The sequence below is a fragment of the Vicia villosa genome, linkage group LG2, assembly GCF_029867415.1.
Source record: "Vicia villosa cultivar HV-30 ecotype Madison, WI linkage group LG2, Vvil1.0, whole genome shotgun sequence".
In the NCBI taxonomy this organism is placed as follows: domain Eukaryota; kingdom Viridiplantae; phylum Streptophyta; class Magnoliopsida; order Fabales; family Fabaceae; genus Vicia; species Vicia villosa.
The window spans coordinates 163,463,643-163,490,046 of record NC_081181.1 but is presented as its reverse complement, the minus strand read 5'-3'; the positions used below and the strand labels follow the sequence as shown (position 1 = coordinate 163,490,046).

The window sequence follows — 26,404 nt, the reverse complement described above, 5'->3', positions numbered from 1 at the left end:
TGAAACTGAGAGTTTTGGGTTGCCACTTTTTCAAGAGCGATCTCCCAATCTTCTTTCTTTGGTACCTGTTGTTGAAATTGTTGAGGATGATGTTGGAATTGTTGTTGATATGGAGGTTGTTGGTATGGTTGTTGTTGCGGACGATATTGTTGCCCCTGTGGTTGGTATTGTTGAGTCTGAGGTTGATATGGTTGTTGTCCTTGAACCGGCTTCTGGATGTTTCCTTGCTGGTCTTTCCATGAAAAGTTCGGATGATTTTTCCACCCCGGATTATGTGTGTTGGCATAAGGATTATTCTGCCTCAACATATGAATCTGCTCAACCTGTTCTTTCGTTGCCACACAATGCATAGCAAAGTGCGGTCCACCACATATTTCACAAAGAACCGCTTTAACTGGTTCCACCTGTGCTACGGTCTGAGTTCCAATATTCATCTTTTTTAACCTTCTCTCTACCTCTGCAGCAATCTGATCCTCCATCTTTACAACCTGTTCTGGCAACTTCAAATCAATTTTGCCCTCCGGTTGGCTCATGGTACGATCATACAACTCAAGATGCTCATTAGCAGCTATTGCCTCTATGATCCTTTTCATAACTGTGGCTGTAGCAAAATTTGTTGAACCACCAGCAGCGGTATCAATGAGCTGCTTTGTCTTAAGTCGCAACCCATTCACAAAATTCTGCATTTGCTCGGTAGCGTCCATGTTATGAGTAGGACATGCAGTCAAACACCTTTTGAACCTCTTGTATGCATCCCCTAATGATTCCCCCTCTTTTTGTTTGAAATTTACAATATCGTATCTTTTTCGGATAAACACCGACGCAGGAAAGTATTCGTTGAGGAATGCCGTTTCCATCTCTTGCCATGTCGTGATACTTGCAGCCGGAAGTGAGTAAAACCACTCCTCTGCGTCATCAGTAAGTGTAAACGGGAACATAACTAGTCTCTTAGCCTCCTCTGAATGACCTTCTATCTTCAACGAAGTTGTCGTAGTGAGAAATCTCTGAAGATGCTTATTTGCATCCTCGTTAATTCTTCCGGAGAACGGCTTGCTCTCTAACTGGCGAATGGTGGACGGATGCAATTGAAAATGTGCCACATTCACAGGTTGATTAACAATAGTCATCCGGTTGGGGTGAGCATTTGCCCCTCCATAGTCCCCCAACAATCTTTCTGCAGGAGGTTGATTTCCAGCCATGTTAACTGGTTCCTGAACTATCTCCCTGTCAAAGTCCGAGTCGCTGTGCTCCGAGTGCACAGACACTTCGTCGTCGCTTTCCTGATGTGGAACACTAAGACTTGCACTTGGTGCTGCCAGTCTTTCGAGTCTTGCCTTGCGGCGTCTCTCGTGCAGAGCTCTTTCTGGTTCTGTGTCAAAGGAAAATTTAGCTGAGGTCTGACCTCGCATAAACAGTTAGACAACAGTTAGAACAGATACAAGACTGCAACGAAATTAAAATAACAGATAAAAATAAAATTTTGGTCGCAGAGCAACAAAATTTCAATTGACTTAGAGTTCGGCTTATAGTTTGGCAGTCCCCGGCAACGGCGCCAAAAACTTGATCGTGAAATTATAGCAAGTGTACTATTTCCTCGATGTAGTAGTAAAGAAGGGTAAATACCCAGTATCGAACTCGCGGACTGCGTGTAAACTACAAGTTTCACAATGATTCAATTGAACAAAAATATCATGGGGGTTGTTTTGGTTTGTTTGATTAATTAGAATTACTAGAAATAAATAAAACACTAAATAAAAGATAGCTTGGTGCAAATATGAGCAGATATGCTAAGGTAGATGTATGAATCCTATGTAACTCCTTGAAACCACCGTGTTCATGAGATGATTTAATTATAACTGTGTATCAATTCTATAAATAGTTCTCCCTAATTCCTTAGTGAAGAACCCCTTAACACTAATTAGACAATCTCAATTCCTCAATAACTGAATTTAGTATTAGGTCTTTTATGCATTAGAGTCTAGAATGAATGATCACTAAAGTGCAATCCTTATTCCTAAGCGATTTGCCGGAAGTGTTTTGATTCACAAGCATTAGGGAGGTTTGTCACGCCAAACCCTAACCGTAGAACAATAAGATACTTTCCAATATAATAAAGCATTAAGAACAATGAATCAAAAACTCAATTTATAATTAAACATCAAATTCATCAACAACGGTTGTGACAATTCATCACATAAAAAGATTCAGGGACATCACCCCTAGCATAGTGTTGTTTAGCTACTCATAATGATAAAGAAAACAACAAGAGTAATTGAAGTCATTACAAGAAATTAGTGGTTGATATGATCTCCAATCGCCAGTGCTCTTGAAGATCTTCTTCCAAAACCCTTGACTCTTCTTTCTCTGTAATTCTCTATGCTCAATGATCCAAGATGCCTCTCTTCTATTCCTGTTAGGTTTTAGTAGTGTTGCTTCACTCACTCAGTATCCGGAATGACCGAAATACCCTTAATGAGGCCCAAGGTTTCCAAAATATCAAAATTAGAACATCTGCCCGCGCTCAACAACACGGGCCGTGTGCAGGAACACGGGTGCCCGTGTTGTCCATCTGGCCCTCACCTCAAAATTCACTTTCTGGGCACTTTTCCACACGGGCCGTGTGCAGGAACACGGGTGCCCGTGTAAAACCTCTGTTTTGCTCTCCAGAATCCACTTTCCAGGCAGCTTTTGACACGGCCGTGTGGGTGCACACGGGTGCCCGTGTTGGCCTCTTCTTTAGCTCTTTCAGCTCCTTTTCTCGCCTCGGAGCGCCATCTTTCTCGGGATTAACCTGGCCAACAACATACTAACAACCAACGCATAAAATGGCATTTTTATGAAGCTTAAACACACTAATAATGCAACAACATCATACCATCGAGAAACAAGAAACTTACTTCAAAAACATATGACAATGCCACTTAGTATTACCAAGATTGTGAATTTCGGTCGGAAAAAGATGCGGAAACTTACTAGAAATGGTGACCGATCAGTACCTAAGGAAAAGATTATTCCTATTGCAGATATCCTTGGCTGCAAAGAAGACAAAGCACAACATGTCATGGTACCTGGACTCTGGATGCTCGCGACACATGACAGGAAGAAGGTCTATGTTCCAAGACCTGGTGCTTAAATCTGGTGGAGAAGTCAAGTTCGGAGGAGATTAGAAGGGCAAAATTATTGGCTCTGGAACCATAAAGTCTGGTAACTCTCCTTCCATAACTAATGTACTTCTTGTAGAAGGTTTAACGCATAACTTATTGTCCATAAGTCAATTAAGTGACAATGGTTATGACATTACCTTTAATCAAAAGTCTTGCAAGGCTGTAAGTCAGAAGGATGGCTCAATCCTATTTACAGGCAAGAGGAAGAACAACATTTATAAGACAGGTCTTCAAGATCTTAAGAATCAGAAGGTAACCTGTCTTATGTCTGTTTCTGAAGAGCAATGGGTCTGGCACAGAAGGTTAGGACATGCTAGTTTGAGAAAGATTTCTCAGATTAACAAACTAAATCTTGTCAGAGGACTCCCTAATCTGAAATACCAATCAGATGCTCTTTGTGAAGCATGTCAGAAGGGCAAGTTCTCCAAACCTGCATTCAAGTCTAAGAATTTTGTTTCTACCTCAAGGCCATTATAACTTCTGCACATTGATCTGTTTGGCCCAGTCAAAACAGCATCTGTCAGAGGGAATAAATATGGATTAGTTATCGTATATGATTATAGCCGCTGGACATGGTTAAAGTTCTTAAAACACAAGGATGAGTCTCATTCAGTGTTCTTTGAATTCTGCACTCATATTCAATCTGAGAAGGAGTGCAAAGTCATAAAGGTCAGAAGTGATCATGGTGGCGAATTTGAGAACATATTCTTTGAGGAGTTCTTCAAAGAAAATGGTATTGCCCATGATTTCTCTTGCCCTAGAACTCCACAGCAAAATGGAGTTGTAGAGCGAAAGAATAGGACTCTACAAGAAATGGCCAGAACCATGATCAATGAAACCAATATGGCTAAGCATTTCTGGGCAGAAGCAATAAACACTGCATGTTATATTCAGAATAGAATCTCTATAAGACCTATTCTAAATAAGACTCCTTATGAATTGTGGAAGAACAGAAAGCCCAACATTTCATATTTCCATCCTTTTGGATGTGTATGTTTTATTCTGAACACTAAAGATCATCTTGGTAAGTTTGATTCTAAGGCACAAAAGTGTTTCCTTCTTGAATATTTTGAACGCTCAAAAGGCTACAGAGTATACAACACTGAAACATTGGTTGTAGAAGAATCAATCAATATCAGGTTTGATGATAAGCTTGGTCTTGAAAAGCCAAAGCAGTTTGAGAATTTTGCAGATTTTGATATTGATATATCAGAAGCAGTAGAACCAAGAAGCAAAGCATCAGAAGCTAAGCTTCTCAGAAGTAAAGAATTTGAAGATCAAGTTGCAGCTTCTTTAGAGAATCTAAGCATTTCTGAAGAACCAATTGTCAGAAGATCTTCCAGACTCACCTCTGCTCATTCAGAAGATGTTATTCTTGGAAAGAAAGATGATCCTATCAGAACAAGGGCATTCCTTAAGAACAATGCTGATTGTCAATTAGGTCTGGTGTCCTTGATCGAGCCAACTTCTGTTGATCAAGCTCTAGAAGATGCAGACTGGATAATTGCTATGCAAGAAGAGTTAAATCAGTTTACAAGGAATGATGTATGGGATCTTGTTCCTAGACCAAAAGGATTCAACATTATTGGTACAAAATGGGTTTTCAGAAACAAGCTAAGCGAGAAGGGAGAAGTGGTAAGAAACAAAGCCAGACTGGTGGCTCAGGGATATAGTCAACAAGAAGGAATAGACTATACGGAAACCTTTGCACCAGTGGCCAGGTTAGAATCTATTCGTCTTTTAATTTCTTTTGCCACTCAACACAACATCACTCTATATCAGATGGATGTTAAGAGTGCCTTCTTAAATGGTTATATAGATGAAGAAGCCTATGTCCACCAACCTCCTGGTTTTGAAGACTCTAAGTCTCCAAATCATGTTTTCAAATTAAAGAAATCATTATATGGATTGAAGCAAGCTCCCAGAGCTTGGTATGAAAGATTAAGTTCTTTCCTTATAGATAATGGTTTCACTAGAGGACAAGTGGATACTACTCTCTTTTGTAAAACCTTTAAAAAGGATATTTTAATTTGTCAAATATATGTTGATGATATTATATTTGGAACATCTAATGCTATACTTGGAAAGGAGTTTGCTGAGTCTATGCAGGCTGAGTTTGAGATGAGCATGATGGGAGAACTCAAGTATTTCCTTGGGATTCAAATCAATCAAACTTCAGAAGGAAATTATGTTCACCAAACTAAGTATGTGAAAGAACTTCTGAAGAAGTTTAATCTTTCAGAAAGCAAAGAAGCAAAGACTCCTATGCATCCAACATGTATCTTAGGTAAGGATGAGGTAAGTAAGAAGGTTGATCAGATGTTGTTTAGAGGTATGATTGGATCTCTCTTATATCTTACTGCTTCTAGACCTGATATTCTATTCAGTGTTTGTCTGTGTGCTAGATTCCAATTAGATCCTAGAGAATCTCACTTAACTGCTGTTAAGATAATTCTAAGGTATCTGAAAGGTACTACTAATGTTGGTTTAGTCTACAGAAGATCTGAAGAATACAACTTAGTAGGATATTGTGATGCTGACTACGCTGGAGATAGAATTGAAAGAAAGAGTACTTCTGAAAGTTGTCAATTTCTTGGAAGTCATATGATCTCCTGGTACAGTAAGAAGCAAGCTACCATTGCCCTATCTACTACAGAAGCAGAATATGTTGCCGCTGCTGGATGTAGTACACAGATGCTATGGATGAAAAGTCAGCTAGAAGATTATCAGATATATGAGAGTAACATTCCTATTTTCTATGATAATACTTCTGCCATATGTTTATCTAAAAATCCTATTTTACTTTCCAAAGCTAAACATATTGAGATTAAACATCATTTTATTAGGGACTATGTTCAGAAGGGTGTTCTCTCTTTAAAATTTGTAGATACAGACCATCAATGGGCTGATATCTTTACAAAACCCCTTGCTGAAGATAGGTTTAAGTTCATTCTGAAAAATATCAGTATGGATTTATGCCCAGAATGAGAAGATGAGAAAATCTTATGTATGGTTATTCTCTGAAATGTATTAAGACTATGTGTTTATAAGAAGTTCTGATTTTAATCAATTAGAAGTTCTGATTCTGTTACTTCTAACGTTTCATTATCTAAGTTGATCCAGAATATCTTTTAAAGCAAAAACAGCTGTCACTAGCTTTCCAGAAAATGAACACGTGTTCACTATTTTTGGACTAGCATGCGTGCAGTTGAGGAGACGCCGCCCTAGGTAACTGTGCAAATCATTTCATTATGTTACTTTATCTCTCCCAACGTCATTCCTCATTAAATGCTTTGATGTTACTTTTCTTTCATTTTATTTTATTTCAAACACACATTGCATTTTCTTTTCAAATCCGTGCATATAAAAACTCATTCCCACAACAGTTTGTCTTTTTACATTCCCTCTCTCCATACTCTATCCTTCATCGTTCATTGCTTCCTTTCTCTCGTTTCTGCATTCAAACCCTACCTTGCGTCTATATCTCTGAAAATCATCATGAATCCTTCATCAAGCACATCAAACCCAACAGAAGAAATGTCTTCCTCTCAACTGGTATACAACAAGCACAAATATGCTCCTTTGAAGACTTGCTCCATTCCTCCATCAGAAATGGAAGCTCTCTGTGAGTCCTCAGTGGACTTTGAAAATCTGAAAGCATATGGTTTCAGACCTGATGCTAAGATAATGGCGCAAGGATGGTCAAACTATCTTGCTAGGTTGGTTGGACCAATTTATCCGGCCCTTGTGAAAGATTTCTGGGCTCATGCAACCGTCACTCCAACCGCTATCTTATCCTTTGTGTTAGGGCATGAAGTGGTTATTATTGAGAAATTGATCAGAAACCTGTATAACTTGGATGATGAAGCAGGTGTTACTGATCCTCTCCCTGGATGAGTTGATTGGACCCAGGTTGAGAAATAAATTTCTTGTACTATAGGTATCGATTCATGCAAAACTGGTACCTTGAAGTCTTATTACCAAGTTTAGGCTGAGATTATTCTGGGTTCTCTTCACCACAGAAGGAAATCTTTTTCTTCATCTTTCATCAGTTCTGATCACAAGTACACTCTCTCTTGTATTGGAAGAAGGATTGAACTCAACATCTCCAACATTATTTATGAGAATCTGAAGTTGGCTATTGAAGAGTCAAGAGATGAAGAACGTGCAAAGTATCCTCATCTTCATAGAAATGTTGTTCCTTTCGCCAGAATGATCTCAGACATTCTGATTGAGAGTGGTTTGATGGATTCTCTAAGGACTATTGGAACATCCAACTTCTTTAGGGTCACTCAGGGTACTATTTTCAATGGTTTTGATCTGCTGAGAATGGAACTTGTCAAGGAAATAACTGCTATTCCTTTTGACCCCCCTAACATTCATACCAGAAGAACTTCTGTTGAAGGTTTCTCTACCTTGTTCCAAGCAGAACTTTACCAGGAGGTTAAGCTGTATCTGGAAGCTTCTGTGAGAAATCAATCTTCTATTGATCCTGCATGGATTCGTGGAAGAGTGCTTCCCTCTCAAGATGATCTCAAGAAGCAGGATCAGAAGAAGCGTGAGAAGAGGCTGAAGAGAAAGGATGCAGAAGTAGCTGCTCAGAGAGAAACGAGGCAGAAGGTCACTTTTGACCCTCTCAAAGTTGATTCCTTTCAAGCAATCAGAAATGGCAACTTCTCCAGGCAAGTGTACCAACCATCTCCTTCTGAACCTCAATCCTCTATCCAACCATCTTCTTCTGAACCTCACACCACCCTCACCTTTGCAAATATTCCTCAATCACCTCCTCCTACTCAAACTCCTACTCCCTTATCACCTCCACCAAAAGATTTACATACTCTATCATCGTCCCAAGTTCTTAACCCTACCCCCATATCTATCATTCCTCCCACACCCTTAGATATACCATCCTCATCAACTCCTATCTCAGATATTCCATCTTCTTCAACTTCAACTGTCCCATCTATTATTCTCCATCCCTTACCTACCAGAAAATCCAAACTCTACTGCCTTCTTTATCCTGACTACAAATTTACCTTCAATCCTCCCACTCCTGAACCTGAACCTCACGTTTTCCTGGAGGTGTTTAGACATGAAGTTGTCAGTATACTGGATACTTTGAGGGATGTCTGTCTCAATGGCCTTGATGATGTCTCAACTAGAAATCTTTGGAGAAGCTTTCGCCAAGAATTTCAAGTTGAAGCTATGGTCGTTCAAAAGAAACTAGTGGCTGCTGCCCCTGGTTATGCAGGATATCTTCTGGAAGTTGATGATGGGAGATACATACATCCTATCAGAAACAGGAGAGTCCTTGAAGAAAGGATACCTGAAGATGAGCTGACTGGTAATCCCTGCAGAGCTATCGTGGTTTACAAACCTCACTTCTCAGTTCTGACTGGTGATTTCCAGTGGATGTTTAATTGGATTAGGGAGAACCCATCTGAAAGAGCCCCAGACATGGTCTTTCCAGATGTTGTTTACCCTCCAGAAGTTGAAGGCCCTTCAGCTCCAAGGAATCTTGCTGCCATTCTTCAAGCCCTTGAAAATGGAGATTCTGATCTTCCGATTCCTGTTTATGGAGAAGATGTTCATATGGAAGATGCTGATGCTGAAGCTATACCTGAAGATCATCCTGCTGAAGAGATTCCTGCTGAGGAAAATTCTTCTGGTGGTCTACCTCAGGAAAATTCCATGAAAGCCTTTGTAAATTCTGATAGAAGTATTGAAGCTACTTCTTCTGGTGAATCCTCCCTTCTGATGAGGACTTTGGAGGCATTACAGAAGAACCAAGTTGAGCTGGCTTCTCGCATGGATAGACAAGAAGATACCAATGCTGAATTCCACTCCTTTATGGCAAGGCAGTCTGAGAGCAACGCTGGGATTCAAGACATATTGGCAAAGATTATGTCCAAGCTAGGGTAGTCTTAATGTCTTAGTTGTCTCGTTGTTTCTTGCATCTGCTTTCCTTGCATCTTTCTCTGTACTTCTGATAGCTTTTTGAAATCAATGAAATCTATCTTCTTTTCTCTCATTTTAATTTGTTTTTCATCTGAATCTTTGTGCTTTTTGATGTTATGACAAAAAGGGGGGGAAAATGTGATAAATGATCTGATTTATATTATCAATTTCTGGGAGAAAGTCTCCACATTTCTAACAAGAACTTGCAAGTTCTGTGTTTTTAAGTGTTTTGCAGGATTGAAGAAAATCTTAAAAGCTAAACAATGAGAAGAAAAATCATGAGAAGCAATTCTGTAAAGAATATGCTCATGAAAATTGAAGCAAGCTGGGTGCTGTGAAGTTTCAAGATAAGAAGCAAGAAGGAAGAATGCTATGATATTCTGATGGAATATGCTCTAACTCCTTCTTATTCTCTTATATGTTCTGAATCATTCATGTTCTGACTGTTGTCGTATAGTTTGTTCTGTAACATTTCAGAATGTAGAGATGCTCAAATGATGCTCCGGTACATTCAACAATGTTCTGATACAATCTAGCATGAAGTGATCCAAGAAGAAATTCAAGCTCTGAAGCTGTCCTCTGGAAGCAAGAAGCAGAAGCTATGAATGTTCTGAAGAGCTAAGCATATGTGTTCGTCTCAACTGAAATGGAAAATACTCAGGGAAGTGCTTTATTATAAACTTCTTCCAGTATTTACTTCAGGGGGAGATTCTTAATCTCAGGGGGAGACATATTTACACACAATGTTTATATGCTTACGCTATAACTGTGTAACTGTCTTTAGCCGTCTGTCTTTCTGATTGCAAATTCATATCATTTATATATGTTTTTGTCATCATCATAAAGGGGGAGATTGTTAGAACAAGATTTGTTCTAAGCAATATTCTTAGTTTTGATGATAACAATGTATATGAATTTTGTATGAGATAATGTGGTACTCTAATACTATGCAATTTCCATTTCAGGAATTATATAAAGAGTATGCACAAAATCAGCGCAAGAAGCACTGACTCAGAAGGTTCAGTATGCAACATCAGAACATGGTCTTGCAAGACATCAGAAGATGGTCAAGCAGAAGCAGAACATGATCTATGGAAGCATCAGAAGAACTTGAGATCAGAAGCAGAAGCACTGAAGTTCTCATGGTATCACGCTCAGAAGCACTTCAAGGTCAGAAGACAAGAAGATGCTCTGCACCAAGCTGTATTGACTCTGGAAGATTCAAACGTTGTATCTACAAAAGATCAATCAGAATCAAGTACAAGATGGCAGGCTACGCTGACTGACAAAAGGAACGTTAGAAGCTATTAACGGCAACGTCAGTAGACACAGCGAAAGCAAGGCTCGAGGTAGTTGACAAATGAGTGAAATATTAAATGCAATGTTGTATGGAATACGCAAAGCATTAAATGGCTCCCAACGGTCATCTTCTCAAACGCCTATATATTGAAGTTCTGATGAGAAGCTGAACACAAACTTTTGCGCTATTATACAGAAACACTGTCAAATTCAAAAGCTCTCATAACTTCATCTTCAACCTCACTTATTGCTGTTGTAATATTATAGTGAGATTAAGCTTAAACTTTAAGAGAAATATCACAGTTGTGATTATAGCTTTTCAGAAGCATAGTAATACTCTTAGAATTTGTTTACATTAATTTGTAAAGGACTAGAGTTATCAAGTGTGATCAGTATACTCTAGAAAAGTCTTAGAGGTTATCTAAGCAGTTTGTTCCTAGAGTGATCAGGTTGTGATCAGAAGACTCTAGAAGACTTAGAAGTTGTCTAAGTGGAAAACCATTGTAATATTGTGTGATTAGTGGATTAAATCCTCAGTTGAGGTAAATCACCTGTCAAGGGTGGACTGGAGTAGTTTAGTTAACAAAGAACCAGGATAAAAATAATTGTGCAAGTTGTTTTTATCTTATAAGTTTTGAAACTACACTTATTCAAACCCCCCCTTTCTAAGTGTTTTTCTATCCTTCACATACCCAACAAGAAGCCTCTGGCAGAAGACAAACATGTGCAGGAAGAGACGAAGATACAACCCAACATTAGCTCGGTAGACCTTGACACTCGCTTCACCAAGGAAGAGTTGAAGACTAAAGAGGATCTTCGGTCAGAGGCTACAAATCCCGTCCAACCAATCCTCGACGCAGAATTCAAAATCATTCCCCTCGGAGAAGATCCCAGCAAAGGAGTAAAGATCGGTAGCGGCCTCCCCGACCTTCCTTGGAAGTAGCTCATAGCCTGTCTACGCAACAATGCCGACCACTTCGCATGGAGCGCAACTAGAATGCCCGGCCTCGGCCCTGAGATCGCCTATCATCAACTCACCATTGATCCAACCGCTAGGGCAATGGTGCAACGTAGGCGTAGGCAATCTCCCGAGAAAGCGGAGTCTGCATAGAAAGCTGTTAAATACCTCCTAGAGGCAAATTTTATTTCCGAGGCCAAGTCTTCAACTTGGCTCTCAAACGTTGTACTTGTTAAAAAATATAATGGAAAATGGATAATGTGCGTTGATTATACCAATCTTAATAGGGCTTGCCCCAAAGATGCTTATCCTTTACCTAACATAGACAGGCTGGTCGACAACTCGGCCGACTATAAATTACTATCATTTATGGATGTGTATTCGGGTTATAATCAAATTCCCATGGAGAAATGCGATAAGCAATGCACGACCTTCATGACCAAATCAGGGAACTATTACTACAATGTAATTCCCTTCGGACTTAAGAACGTCGGAGCCACATACCAACACATGATGAACAAAGTGTTCCGGGACAAGATCGACGATACTCTTAAAGTATACATGGACGATATAATCGTCAAGTCTCGAGGGGATATTGATCACACCGAGCACCTCGAACGTGTCTTCGACCAAGCAAGGAAGTGCAAAATGAGGTTTAATCCCGAAAAGTGCATATTCGGCGTCCGAGCAGGTAAATTCCTCGGTTTCTACCTCACCGAACGAGGAATCGAGGACAACCCCGACAAATGCCAAAAAATTTCCGAACTTCCTACTCCAAACACGAAAAAATCCATCAAAGTGTTGAATGGGATGCTCACCTCTTTATCAAGGTTCGTCGCAAAATCCGCCCAGCACACACTCCCATTTTTCAAACTCTTACGAAAAGAGGCGTCCTTCAAATGGACCGAGGGGTGCGAACAAGCCCTTCTCCATCTCAAAAAGTTCAATCGCAGCCCCCAGTCCTTACCCGACCAAACAACAGTGAAACACAAAACCTATAACTGGCCGGCACAAACGAGGCCGTCAGTGCAACCCTCATACGTGAAACGAAAGACTGCCAAAAGCCAGTGTACTTCATCAGCAAAGCACTCTAGGGGCCCGAGGCCCGATACCAGCAGATCGAGAGGGTTTACTTGGCTCTGGTCACCGCCGCTCGAAGACTCAGATACTATTTCCTGGACCACGCCGTCGTCGTCAAAACCGACCAACCCATCAAGCAACTCTTAGGCTGATCGGACATAGCCAGGAGAATGTTAAAATGGTCACTCGAACTCTATGAATTCGACATCCAATACGAAAATAGGAAAGCTCTAAAATCCCAAGTCCTGACCGACTTTGTTGCCGAAATGACGACAAACGAACATCATCCCTCTACAATCGATGTAGGAACCATCTTCGTCGACAGAGCCTCCAACTCTTCAGGAAGCGGAGCAGGCATCATCCTCAAAAACAGCGACATACTTATCATCGAGGTGTCCCTGGTCCTCTCGTTCCCCACCTAGAACAACCAAGCAGAGTATGAGGCATTCCTCGCGAGCTTGCGATTAGCCGAAGACATTGGTTCCCGGGAGGTGGAAATATACATTGATTCCCAACTCGTCGCCTCTCAAGTCAACGGCGAATAACAGAAGAATAACGACACCCTTGTCGAGTATTTGGCCCTCGTCAAAGAGAAGATGAGGAGCTTCGTACGAGCAGACGTCAAACACACCCCTCGCGAGCATAACACTCAAGCGGATGTCATCTCCAAGCTCACGAGCACCAGAAAAAAAAGGGGCAACAAATTTGTAATCCAGAAAATACTATCAAGACCGAGTATAAGCACACAAACCACCCTGCTCGAGGTAAATGCCATAGGAGAAAATCAATGCTGGATAACCCCGGTCTACAACTTCCTAACATAAAAGGAACTCCCCGCCGACGCTAAAGAGGCCTCCTCGACCAAAAGAAGGGCCTGCTCATACGTCATCATTGAAAATAGGATATACATGCGGAGATTCTCTATTCCCCTTTTCAAATGCATCGACACATCCCAAGCTCTGGAAGTCTTGCAAGAACTCCACGAAGGAATAAACGGCCAGCATCTAGGCGGTCGATCCTTAGCTCGAAAAGCCCTACGAGCGGGTTACTACTGGCCGACCATGCAACAAGACGCCAAAGAACACGTCCAAAAGTGCGACAAATGTCAGTGTCATACGGACATGCATTTGGTACCACCTCACGAACTGCAATCACTTTCTTCCCTGTGGCCCTTCGCCTAATGGGGCATGGACATCCTCGGCCCCTTTCCCGTCAGCTCGTACCAAAATAAGTACCTCATCTTCGCCGTGGATTACTTCACCAAATGGATCAAAGTCGGAGCGCTCGCAAAAATCATGCCGCAGAACATACTCCGATTCTACAAGAGGAACGTCCTTGCCCGGTTCAGTATACCCCAAGCGGTAGTAACCGATAACGGTACGCAGTTCACCGACAGGAAATTCCAAGACTTTGTAGCCAAACTCGGATGAAACAACACTTAACCTCTATCGAGCACCCCCAGACAAACGGGAAAGTAGAAGCTGCAAACAAGGTCATTCTCCGAGGACTCAGATGTCAATTAGGGGAGGCAAAAAAGGCTTGGGTCGAGGAACTACATAGTGTGTTGTGGGCCTACAGGACGACACCACATTCCACCACCGGGGAAACCCTTTTTCGGCTAACGTATGGAACACAGGCAGTAATCCCCATAGAAATCCGAGAGCCTTCTCGTCGCACCGAATCCCCTCTCGAGGAGGAATGGAACAACGAAGCAATGAGGGAAGAGCTTGAGCTAGTCGAAGAAATAAGATCTGGGGCGTCAATATGCAAAGCAAAATTAAAACAACAAGTAACTCTGCGACATGACACGAAAGTCACAAAACGGGAGTTCGAAATCGGCTCGCTAGTCTTACACCGGAACACAGAAGACTCACGCGAGGGCAAACTCGCCCCCAATTGGGAAGGCCCGTGCCGAGTCTATAACAAGATAGAGAATGGTGCCTATTACCTCGAAAACCTACTCGGGGAGAAACTCGCTCAACCATGGAACGTTGAGAAATTAAGGCGATACTACAGCTAGATTATTAAAATCTGAGGGATCCTCACTAACAACGACGCCCGCCGGATGAGGACACGCGTCACAGATCGGACGCGCGCACTTTCATGACGACAAAGAATGAATTCATGCTCATTCGAGCACGTGTTCATTCCGGAGGGGAATACTACATCTAGATCCGTCGCCGTTGGACCTTTCGGCAGAACCCAGCTCGCGATGGGATTGTTTACGCCACGAGCACATGGCCCTGTTCGCGGCCTCGAGCTCGTTATGAAATAGACCTGCTCTGTTAACCCGACCTGTTAACCTACACAACCGGTCATAAATGGTCGAGCAAAACTAACCAAAACTCAAAACCGAGTATCCAACACTTGCAAAAAATAAAGATTCAACACATAGACGGGCCAAGAAATTATAACAAAGCAAATTGAAATCCAACTAAAACAAACGGTAATATTCAAGCGTTACAAATAGCGGGGCATGCAGGCCCTAAAATAGAGATACAAAAACAGGCAAGTAGGCCCCTAACCAACTACAACTAAAATGGCACGTGGGTCGATCAGAAAATGGGTGCGCAGACCCCGACGAACTATTCTTCTTCCGCCTCCTCACCCTCTTCCTCCAGGGACGAATATGGAATCAGCTGACCGTCGATTATTTGCGACCTTAGGCCTATACCCTTGGTGACAAGTCTGGGGTTCAGGATCCTCAACTGATCCATTGCGATTCTGAAGCTCGCTTCACCCATTTCCAAACGTCAGCCCGAGAAGTCTTGATCTTTTCGACCAAGGCGTCCTGACACTTCAGCTCTTTCAGATAAAACATTAAAGAGTTCCTATTGTTCGAGATCATTAAGTCAAAGGCTTATGGGATGAATTGCAAGATAATGAGTCATGGTACAAGGTTATGAGCTTAAGGAAAGCATTGTGTTCAAGGCGTCATTATACTTTCAATTCATCAGCAGCTTATCGCACAAGTTTGGTTTGGATCGAAAATTGAATTAATTTGGAGTTTCATTGAAGATGCGGTTGATTGGAATTTGTTCCTTGAGATTTGAAGATGATTTGAGTTCAAAGATAATCAATATGGATTTAATTACAAGTTTCAAGATTTAAGATCATTCAACAATATTCATCATTCATTCATTTCAAAAGAATACTCAATTGTCTGATAGAATACCATACAATTCATTACAAAAAAATTGAATTACAAAAGAGTTGTTGATTGTAAAATTATGAGAGTTGTTGATTGTTAGTGTATGGGAGTGGAGAATTTGATAGAGGTGAATGGTTAAAAATAAGGGTTATTAGACCATCTCCAATGGTGCAACTCATTTTTGAGTTCTTTATGGGTCCCACAAGCCATATCATCTCAAAATAATTTATTTAATATTTATTTTATTGATGTAATTCAAATGGGTCCCACAACTTTAACTCATAAATTAATTTGATTGGGTGCCACAATTTTTTACTAGTTGCATTGCAATGCAACTCTATTATGACATGACAAATTGATTCAATATTTAATTATTATATTAATGTCTAGTTGGAGAACTCATTGAAAAGTACTACCATTGGAGATGCTCTAAGAGAAAATGGGCTTGGACCTCACTAAGAGCTTAATCTATTTTATTTTTCTTATTTTGAATTATTTAAATGAATAAATCAAAATAATTGAAATAAAACAATTTAGAAAATTATACCTCGTACCCCTACATTTATACCACTACCCCTACAAAAAAATTCGGACAAATTTACCCCTGTATAAATAGTAAAAATCTCAATTTTCTTCACTTTTCACTCATTCAGACAGTTTCGTTTTTAGGTGAAACCAGAGGATTTTTTTTCCAAAACCGAATAACCCAATCATCCCAGTTCCGGTTTTTCCATTTCAAGACAGCCACCAATCGGATAACCCAAGAGTGAGTTTTCCGGTTTTGATAGGCCTCAGCCGGATAACCCAAGAGTGGGATTTCCGGTTCTTCGTTTCACCAACCGGATAACCCAACCATGGGGTTTTCGGTTCTTTCCATCCTCAACCGAATAACCCCCCTTGGGGTATCCGGTTTTTTTTTTCGTTTTTGATTAAATTTTTTTATTTTGATTTTTTTATATTTATATTTAATTTTTAATAACATTTTATATAATTTTAACTATATTTTATTTTTAATTTTTAGTGGTTCGTAGAAGAGGAGGTGCGATCGACGGAATGCGTCAAAGAGGAAGACAAAGTCGAGAGGCTGGTGGCGAGGGACAGCAGGAAGCTGCACCTGAGGTTGGTCCGCAACACTCGGCATTTCCCGGAGGACCGACTGATACTTCTTTATTGGTTAGATCTCAGAATCATGTCGCCTGTCATTTATGGTTGGGCGAGGTACATAAATGTTTTCTTTTAGGTTCAATAATTTAAAAATTTATGTTGAATAATTTTAAATTATATGTACTTATATATTAACACATATATTACAAATTATTTTCAGGAGAGACGACCAAAGCCAACCTTAAAGGTTGCTGCATATGGCAGCAAATTAATAGGATGGGTTCCGGCAATGCTCCCAAGGCGGATGAATGATTGGTTAGTTGCATCTGGTTTGTCATCTTTGCAGTATACTAGTTTGGCCAGGGTAGATACGCATCTTTTATCTGCTTTTGTTGAGAGATGGCATCCTGAAACATCGTCATTTCATATGCCGTTTGGCGAGATGACCATCACGCTAGATGATGTTTCATGTCTTCTTCATGTACCGATTAGGGGCGAGCTGGTTGACCCCAATTTTGTTGTCACCGATTATGATGCTATCCATCTAGTTGTTGAGTTGTTTGGTGTTTCACTGAGTGATGCAACTAGGGAGGTTTCTTCTGTAAGTGGTCCTTACTATAAATTGGATTGGTTGAAGCAAGTTTTTGAGCAACAAAGAGCTGCAAATAACTTTACAGATGCTATGAGAGCATACATGATGTTGCTATTAGGTTGTACTATTCTTGTCGACAAGACTTTTAATCTTGTCGAGGCAAAATATCTACCACTGTTGAGAAATTTGGATACTTGTGGAAGATATTGATGGGGGGCAGTTGCACTGGTTACTCTATACAGATACTTAGGGGATGCTTCATTTTATTCATGCAAGCAGCTTGGCAGTTATGCCTCTCTTCTTCAGGTACAAAATTTTATTTATGATTTAGTTATAATTAATTATTTAATTTTTTAGTTTAATTTAGTTTATTATAATTTAGTTTAATTTATAATAGTAATGTTTTGTTACAGTGTTGGATTCATGAGTATTTTCCAACTGTTGGAAAGAGAGGTACTTTAGGGTTATGTGGCATTGATAGTCCGATGGCTAGGGCGATGAAATGGAAATATAGGCAGGGGACGCAAAAAGTGGATGACATCCGAGTTGTGCTAGATCAATTGACCCCTCACGATATCGTCTGGCGCCCTTTTGAGGATCATAGGGAGCACCGTCCTTTTGATGACATCTGTTTGTACCGGGGTAGTTTGAAGTGGTATGGTACTGTAGTTCTATATTTACCTGACAGATGCATACGTCAGTTTGGATACAGACAGTACATACCGATTGCTCCTCCTAATGTAGACACACTTGATGTGGATGTTGAGTGGGCTACATATATGCAGAGTGTGTTGCAGGTGATCCGATCCCATGATGCTTCCCCAGCTGTGTTTGCTACCATACCATATGAGACATACGATGATTATTTGTCGTGGTATTATACGGTGTCACATCCTTGTTTGAGAGCACCACGAGGTGATCAGTCGATGGAGGTACCAGTGCATGTATATGACGAAGGACCGTCAGACCCGAGGTTATCATTTGTATCTCATGAGCTTCCTCATTACTTACAGTGTCATCAGGCACGTTCTGAAGACGAACAATTTTTGGAGATATTTAGAGCACTCAGACTTGCACAGGACGGACTATTACCTAGGGAGGGTCCAATTACTTATGACAATGAGTCTGATTGATGTTACACTTTATGTTTATATTTATGTTTTAGTTTGAGACTTATGTATTATTATGAGATTTATAGACCTGTGTATTATTATGAAACTTATAGTTTGAGATTTACTATTTATAATCCATTTGTCAACATATTAAAATCCAATATCATAAAATCAAACTAAATAGTACCAATGTTGTAATATCATATAATCAAACTAAATAGTACCAATGTTGTAATATCATAAAATCAAACTAAGCTGACATATTTTGGCAGTATAGGCGTAAGCCGTTGCCAATGTTGTAACCGCCCGGCAAATCCTACCATCCAAGAAGTTACATCTTTTGTGCGATATTTCTTCCAATCAGTTGTGACAGGTGGAAACGAGAATCCTTCATTCATGTTTACCTGCACATAAAATAAATATCAGAAAAAGTCAAATAGAGATTGAATGTACCAAAATTGTGTTACTAATTACCTGAACCCAATGATTTCCATTGACAAATCTGATGCAGTAAATGGATGCATTAGGTGAATGTGCACTCGTCATAGGAAAGTAACTAAAACTAGGGTGACCTAAAGAGACGAGAATAATGTTATACCGATTAGCTATTACATAGCCCAACTCAGGTAACGTCATCCATTTATTTGGTGGCAATTGTCCTAAAGTTTCTATCACCAACGATGATCTCACTGTTGGAATGCGTTTACCAAATAAATCCCCATACAACTTGCTTCTCGGACCTATAATTTCTTTCTCCAAATCCCGATGAACCATTGACCATCCATCTGTGCCATAACCATGCAAAGATGCAATGGCTCTAAACCCACAATTTCCATCATCTCTTACATCAACAATGTCATCAATAAATGGTCTGATGTAATCTGGAAATTGTATAATGTATTTATCAAATTCTTTATTTTTTGAGGTTTGGGATAGTTGTGAACATAACCTCTTTGAATATTTTTGCGAACTCGAATGTGCTTGATCAACATACTCATATCCTGAAGGATCACGATAAACATCATATCCCACAGGTATCTTCCCTTTCTTCTTAACCCCTCCTTTGGTTTTAATTTTTTCAGGCGGTGGACACATCTTTGTTGTAGTCGGGTAAGCAATATCACACACTCTGCTTTTTAATGCTCTTTTTCCGACGACATCTAGTGACCTCCACCTTTTCCAAATTTCATCGATTGCATTTGTTATGTCTATTTCTGATCAATCATCTGCATCTACATCTTGATTTCCTTCCATACTTAGTTTTCTCCAATGAATAGGAATAGCCTCAATTGGTATCGCATCACCACTCAATGTATATATCCCTAACTCACAAGCACATGGCAACCCATATACTTTTCTATGAGTACATCCGCACTTTTGCATATCGGTACCTACCATGTCAATCCTCAACCACTCTTCAGCAACCTGCCTCAATGCAGCTCTTGATACTAAACCACACAAATTTGAATAAAAAGGACTAGTGTGTGCATGCTCAACTTCATAAAAACTCTTCTGAAATGAAGCTCTAATGTTGCCCACTTGTATCTTGATATTGTCATTCATAGCCTCCCAACATTTGCATAAATCACCTAAGCTATTCTCTAACATTTGCTTAAGTTTCCAATGCGCATACTCCACCCTTTAAATAAAACAAAACAACTAATTATCTGTAATAATAAGATAAAGAAACAATGTCGATAAAATCACATAAACATACCTATTTGTTGTGGTGTTGCCCAAATGTAACACTTGATTGATCCATTCTTCGAAAAATCGATGTATGTGCGGTGTCAACCATGTGTCATTCACATAATCAATAAAACCTTTGGAGTCAACACATGCATCCTCAAGTTGTTTCAACCTTTGATGGTACTCCATCTCATCACTAGCCCTTGTAAGTTCAAACCATATTTTCTCCATTGTTTCTCGCATATCATTCACAACATGTTCCTTACACTTTGATTTCACGTTTTTGTTGATGTGAAACTGGCAAAGCAAATTAGTTGTCTTTGGAAATACTGTTTCAATGGCTTTCATTAAAGCAAGATCTCTATCAGTCAATATTACTTGAGGATAATCATCCTGCTTGATAAACAACTATTTCAACTTATCCAATACCCAACAAAAAGTCTCTGTCTGCTCAGATTCCATATAGGCAAATGCAACAGCAAATGTTGATTTAGTTGATGTCATACCAACTATTTCAAACAACTGTTGCCTATACTTGTTTGTTTTGTATGTGCAGTCCATAATCAATACAATAGGAAACATATTCAACAGCTTCACTGATTCTGGATGAGCCCAAAAAATATCTCTCACAACTTCTGACTCGTCCTTTTTCCTACTCCAGTAAACATAACCTGATTCTTCAACCAACTTGAGCAATTGTTGCATTTCTGTCCTGGGACCCCTTATGTCTTTTTATATCTTACTCTTATGTTTGTATATTTGCGTGATCCGAGTGACATTCTCCGGGTCACGCTCTTGCAATGACAATAATATGTGTCTTGGTGGAACATGGCGTTTTGTCAAATCAATAGTATGTTGCTTGTCATCTGTATTTAGTCGACTTACGAGAGCATGACCTTCAAATCTATCAGGTAAACCGTGGTTGTGTACTCCGCATTTTACATCGATCTTCCATCCAGAACCATCTTTCGACGGTGTTGACCTAATTTTGAAAGGACAACCACATCTCTTACTAGCACTTTGGGTTTCACTATCTGTTTTTTTTTTGTATTTTCCACCTTTATCACAACCAAATACTAATTTATCACTTCTTCCTCTCTTGCCTGTTTTGGTATCTAAACGAGTTATTATAACTGTCACTTTATTTCTGATTCCAACCTCCTTAATCCAACTTATCGCCTCTTCTCTTGTAGCAAATTTTTGACCAGTTACAAAAACATCAGTTGTATCCACACATGTTTGATTTACATCGCATTTCATCAAAGGAGGATCCACACCTAAATATATAAAATTAATTTAGTTTAATATATAATTAAAAAAATTATAAAAATAAAAAATAAAATAAAAAACAAAAAAAATTGAAAAAAAAAGGAACCGGAACACCCACTAAGGGGATATCCGGTTAAGAAAACAACAAACCGGAACACCCATTAGTGGGATGTCCGGTTGAGAAAAATGGGAACCGGAACGCCCAAACCTGAGTTGTCCGGTTTTGGATTTTACTAACCGGAATTCTGCATCTTTGGATATCCTGTTGAAGCAACGTAACAGTTTCCAGCCACTCAGGTGTCCGTACAAACAGTAAAAATAAAAAAATAAAAATTAAAAGTTAAAAGTTAAAAAGGACAAAATTGGAATTTTTTTAATATTGTAGGGGTATTGGGATAAATGTAGAGGTACGGACTCAAAATTTATCAACTTTCACCCGCCATAATTTTCTCAATTTTCATTATTTGAGAATAATTTTGAATTTGTTGGAAAACTTAGAGTGTCCTCTTCAATTATTTCCGCATTTGAAAATTTTTGTCTTTAAAAATGAGAGGGCAAATTTTGAGGTATGACAAATATGTTTAATAGAGTTACTTATGAAAAGATTAATTTTAGTTGGTTAGATTAAAACATTTATGATCTATTACATACAGGTACAAGGTATGAACGGTCAAAAAGATATCATTATATTTTTAATAAAAAAATGGAGTTAAGTGTTACAATGAAAATATTACCAAAAATTTAGGAAATTTCTTTACCCACCTCCCTACTTTCTTGGTCACCTCTAGTGAAAAACCCAAACTACCCCTTACTTCAGGAATGCATTTCCGAAACGTTTTTTTCTTCTTCAAAATTTGTCTTATTTCGGAAATGCACTTCTGAAAACACGAAAAAAAAGTGTTTTCGGAGATGCATTTCCGAAAACACCCCTTTTTAGATTTTCGGAGATGCATTTCCCAAAACACCCGTTTTTGGGAGAGGGGTGTCTTCGGAGATGCATATCCGAAATATTCCAAGACCAAATTGGTCTTGGAATGTTTCGGATATACACTTCCGAAAGAATTCAATAATTATTAAAAAATTAAAATCAACGTGAATCAATACAATTAATAGGTATAAAATCAAGGTGAATCAATAAAGTGAAGGTGAATCAATAAAATCGAGGTGAATCAAAATTTTCTAAAGAATTTTAAAGTTAAAAATATTTTACTAACTTATATAAATCAAAAACATTTTAATTTCATAAGTAAATTTTGAATTGTATAGAATTAAATATAAAATTTATTCATTAAATAAAATTAAGACAAAATCTTTTTTTAATTTTTTAAAATTAAATAAAAAATTATAACTTATTTTTATTATGAATCAGAATAGAAATATATAAATATATAATAATTATTATAAATTAAAACACTCATTTTTTTTAATTTTTATAATTATTATATAAATATATTAACATATTTATAATTAATATATAATAATTATTATATAAATATATAAATTCAAACACTCATTTTTTTAATTTTTTTTGTAAATATATAAATATATAAATAAAAAATTATAACTCATTTTGTAAGTGAAATTATTTTAATTTTTTTAATTAAATTTTTTTTTAAATTTTAAAATATGAATCAGAATAGAATAACATAATTATTATTATTCATAACTCATAAATTATATCAAAATATATGATTATTATTATTTATTACTCATAAATTATATCAAATTTATGATACGTGAATTAATTAATATTCTAAAATTTTTAACTTTTGAGATTTTTAAATTTTTTTTTGTTTTTTCGGAGATGCATCTGCGAATTAATCAAAATTCTAATTTCTTGGATTTTTTCGGAAGTGCACTTCCGAAATCTGAAAAAAAATTTAAATTTTTTTTCAGAAATGCATTTCCGAAGCAGGGGTAAAGTGGCGTTTTCGCCGGGGGTGACCCCGTAGGAAGGTGGGTAAAGAAAAAACCAAAATTTAAGTAGAGAATTATTTTACATCATAGAGAAAAATGAAAGTTTGTAAAAATTTCAAAGTTGACCCTTTATGTTTTTAAATTAAGTTCCCTTTCTTGAATCTTGAAGGTTGATATCTCTTTTTAGTTCTTATACTTTTTATTTATCATAAAGCTTCCATTTTTATCCTAATTTATCACTTTATGCTTCTTAATTTTTTGAATCCGAAAATTACCTAACTGTTAGTTTCAGATTTTACTATTTTTTATTTATATTTAGCTGCTGAAATGTTTTTAGTACTTTTAGATGATTCAGAAGTTGGATTCTTTTGCGTTTTTCCTATGGATTATGTTTTAGCACTACCATTGCAACACATACCCCTTTTCGTTTGGATCAAGTCTATCAGGTATGCAGAAGTTAGATTTGAAGGATAGAAAAACACTTAGAAAGGGGGGGTTTGAATAAGTGTAGCTTTAAAAACTTGACAGATAAAAATAAATTGCACAGTTATTTTTATCCTGGTTCGTTGTTAACTAAACTACTCCAGTCCACCCCCGCAGAGATGATTTACCTCAACTGAGGATTTAATCCACTAATCGCACGGATTACAATGGTTCTCCACTTAGTCAGCAACTAAGTCTTCCAGAGTCTTCTGATCACACACTGATCACTCCAGGAACAACTGCTTAGATACCCTCTAAGACTTTCTAGAGTATTCTGATCCACACGATCACTCTAGTTACAACCTGCTTAGATACCCTCTAAGACTTCCTAGAGTATTCTGATCCACACGATCACTCTAGTTCCTTACAACTTAATGTAATCAATTCTAAGAGTATTACAATTGCTTCTTAAAAGCTATAATCACAAACTGTGATATTTCTCTTAACGTTTAAGCTTATTCTCACTAATATATTACAACAGCAATGTAGTGAGCTTTGATGAAGATGAAGATTCTGAGCTTTGAATAGAACAGAGTTTCAGCAAGTTAATATGAGTTGTTTTGTTCAGAATCGTTAACCTTGCTTCTCATCAGAACTTCATATTTATAGGCGTTGGAGAAGATGACCGTTGAGTGCATTTAATGCTTTGCGTGTTCCGTACAACATCGCATTTAATGTTATACGCTTTTGTCAACTACCTCGAGCCTTGTTCACGCTGTGTCTACTGACGTTGCCTTTAATAGCTTTTAACGTTCCTTTTGTCAGTCAGCGTAGCTTGCCACTTGTACTTCCTTCTGATCTGATGTTTGTGAATACAACGTTTGAATATCATCAGAGTCAAACAGCTTGGTGCAAAGCATCTTCTGATCTTCTGACCTTGAAGTGCTTCTGTGCGTGATACCATCAGAACTTCAGTGCTTCTGATCTCATGTTCTTCTGATGCTTCCATAGACCCATGTTCTGATTCTGCTTCGACCATCTTCTGATGTCTTGCCAGACCATGTTCTGATGTTGCATGCTGAACCCTTGAGACAAAGCTTCTGAGCGCTGAATTATGCATACTCTTTATATATTTCCTGAAAAGGAAATTGCATTGGATTAGAGTACCATATTATCTTAAGCAAAATTCATATTATTGTTATCATCAAAACTAAGATAATTGATCAGAACAAATCTTGTTCTAACAATCTCCCCCTTTTTGATGATGACAAAAACATATATAAATGATATGAATTTGCGATCAGAAAGAGCAGACGGCAAAAGACAAATTACACAGCTATAGCATAAGCATATGAATATGTCTCCCCCTGAGATTAACAATCTCCCCCTGAGATAAATAATCTCCCCCTGAAATAAATACTCGAAGAACTTTAATAAAAGACTTCCCTGATTATTTCGGTAGAGACGATCACATAAGCTTCTGTCTTCAGAGAATTCATAGCTTCTGACTTCTGCTTCCATTGGACAGCTTCAGAACTAGAATTTCTTTAGATCCCTAGAACACTCACAGCTTCTGATTCCTGCTTCCATCTAGGACAGCTTCAGAACTTGAATTTCTTTGATCTTCAGAACATTCACAGCTTCTGATTTCTGCTTCCATTTAGGACAGCTTCAGAACTTGAATTTCTTTGATCTTCAGAACATTCACAGCTTCTGATTTCTGCTTCCATTTAGGACAGCTTCAGAACTTGAGTTTTCTGGATCTTTAGACCATTCACAGCTTCTGATTTCTGCTTCCCTCGGATAGCTTCAGAGCTTTGAATTTCTACCAACATCACTTCATGCTTGATTTGTATCAGAACATTGTTGAATGTACTAGAGCATCATCAGAGCATCTCTACATCCTGAAATGTTACAGAACAAAAACTAAACGACAAAAGTCAGCATGAACGAGTCAGAACATAAAATGTATATTCGAACACATGATATGTATCAGAGCCATATAGGCTAAAATAATGTATCAGAGCAAATAGAATTTTGTCAGAGCAAATAGACAAATATGGATCAAATTCTATTATCAGTGCTTCTGATTCATTCTTCTTTCTTGCTTCTGATTTCTGAAGCTTGACAGCACTCAGCTTGTTTCAGTTTCCATGAGCTTATTCTTTTTACAGAATAACACTTCTTATGGTTTTGCTTCTTGTGTTTGCTTTGAAGATTCTCTTCACTTCTTTATACCTGCAAAACACTTAAACCATATAGAACTTGCAGTTCTTGTTAGTAAATGTGTGGGAGCTTTACCCAGCAACTGATAGATTAATCAAATCATTTATCATTTATCTTCTCCCCCTTTTTGTCATATCATCAAAAAACAGAAAAGATTCAGAGATAAACAAAAATAGACACACAGAGGAGGAAGATGATTTCATTGAAGTTTAAACATCAGGTACAGAAGTACATGAGGATAAGTAAGATCAGATGCACAAAAAAAAACAGATGCAACGAAAAGAAAGAAACAACACAGACTCAATCTAAGATGGCCCTAGCCTTGACAAGATCTTGGCCAGCATCTCTTGAACCTCATTTTTGTGTCTATCTTGCCTCACCATGAAAGTTCTAAACTCAGCATTGAGTGAGCTTTGCTCATCCTGTCTCTTCTGAATTTCTTCCAGAGTCCTTGCAAGACGA

General features: G+C 38.4%; 2 protein-coding genes across 2 annotated transcripts; both read right to left on the bottom strand.

Annotated features, from left to right (window-relative positions):
• Positions 1-19,636: 19,636 nt before the first annotated feature.
• On the bottom strand, positions 19,637-20,812 carry LOC131650494 (uncharacterized). The gene is made up of 3 exons (XM_058920199.1): positions 20,537-20,812; positions 20,136-20,404; positions 19,637-20,057 (listed from the first exon to the last, which is right to left on the bottom strand). The coding sequence occupies exons 1-3, from the start codon at positions 20,810-20,812 to the stop codon at positions 19,637-19,639; spliced, it is 966 nt and encodes a 321-aa protein (XP_058776182.1).
• Positions 20,813-20,839: 27 nt separating this feature from the next.
• Positions 20,840-21,627, bottom strand: LOC131650493 (uncharacterized). The gene is made up of 2 exons (XM_058920198.1): positions 21,615-21,627; positions 20,840-21,384 (listed from the first exon to the last, which is right to left on the bottom strand). Exons 1-2 carry the CDS (start codon positions 21,625-21,627, stop codon positions 20,840-20,842), a joined length of 558 nt encoding a protein of 185 aa, XP_058776181.1.
• Between the last annotated feature and the right edge of the window lie 4,777 nt (positions 21,628-26,404).

Bases quoted from the DNA above. Each gene is read 5' to 3' on its own strand.
- LOC131650494 (XM_058920199.1), bottom strand. From the start codon at position 20,812: ATGCAACAATTGCTCAAGTTGGTTGAAGAATCAGGTTATGTTTACTGG. The intron at 20,405-20,536 runs GTATTGGATAAG...TTGCTTTGCCAG, and splicing joins AGACAGAGACTTTTTGTTGG to TTTCACATCAACAAAAACGT. The intron at 20,058-20,135 runs GTATGTTTATGT...TTTTATTTAAAG, and splicing joins GGCAACACCACAACAAATAG to GGTGGAGTATGCGCATTGGA.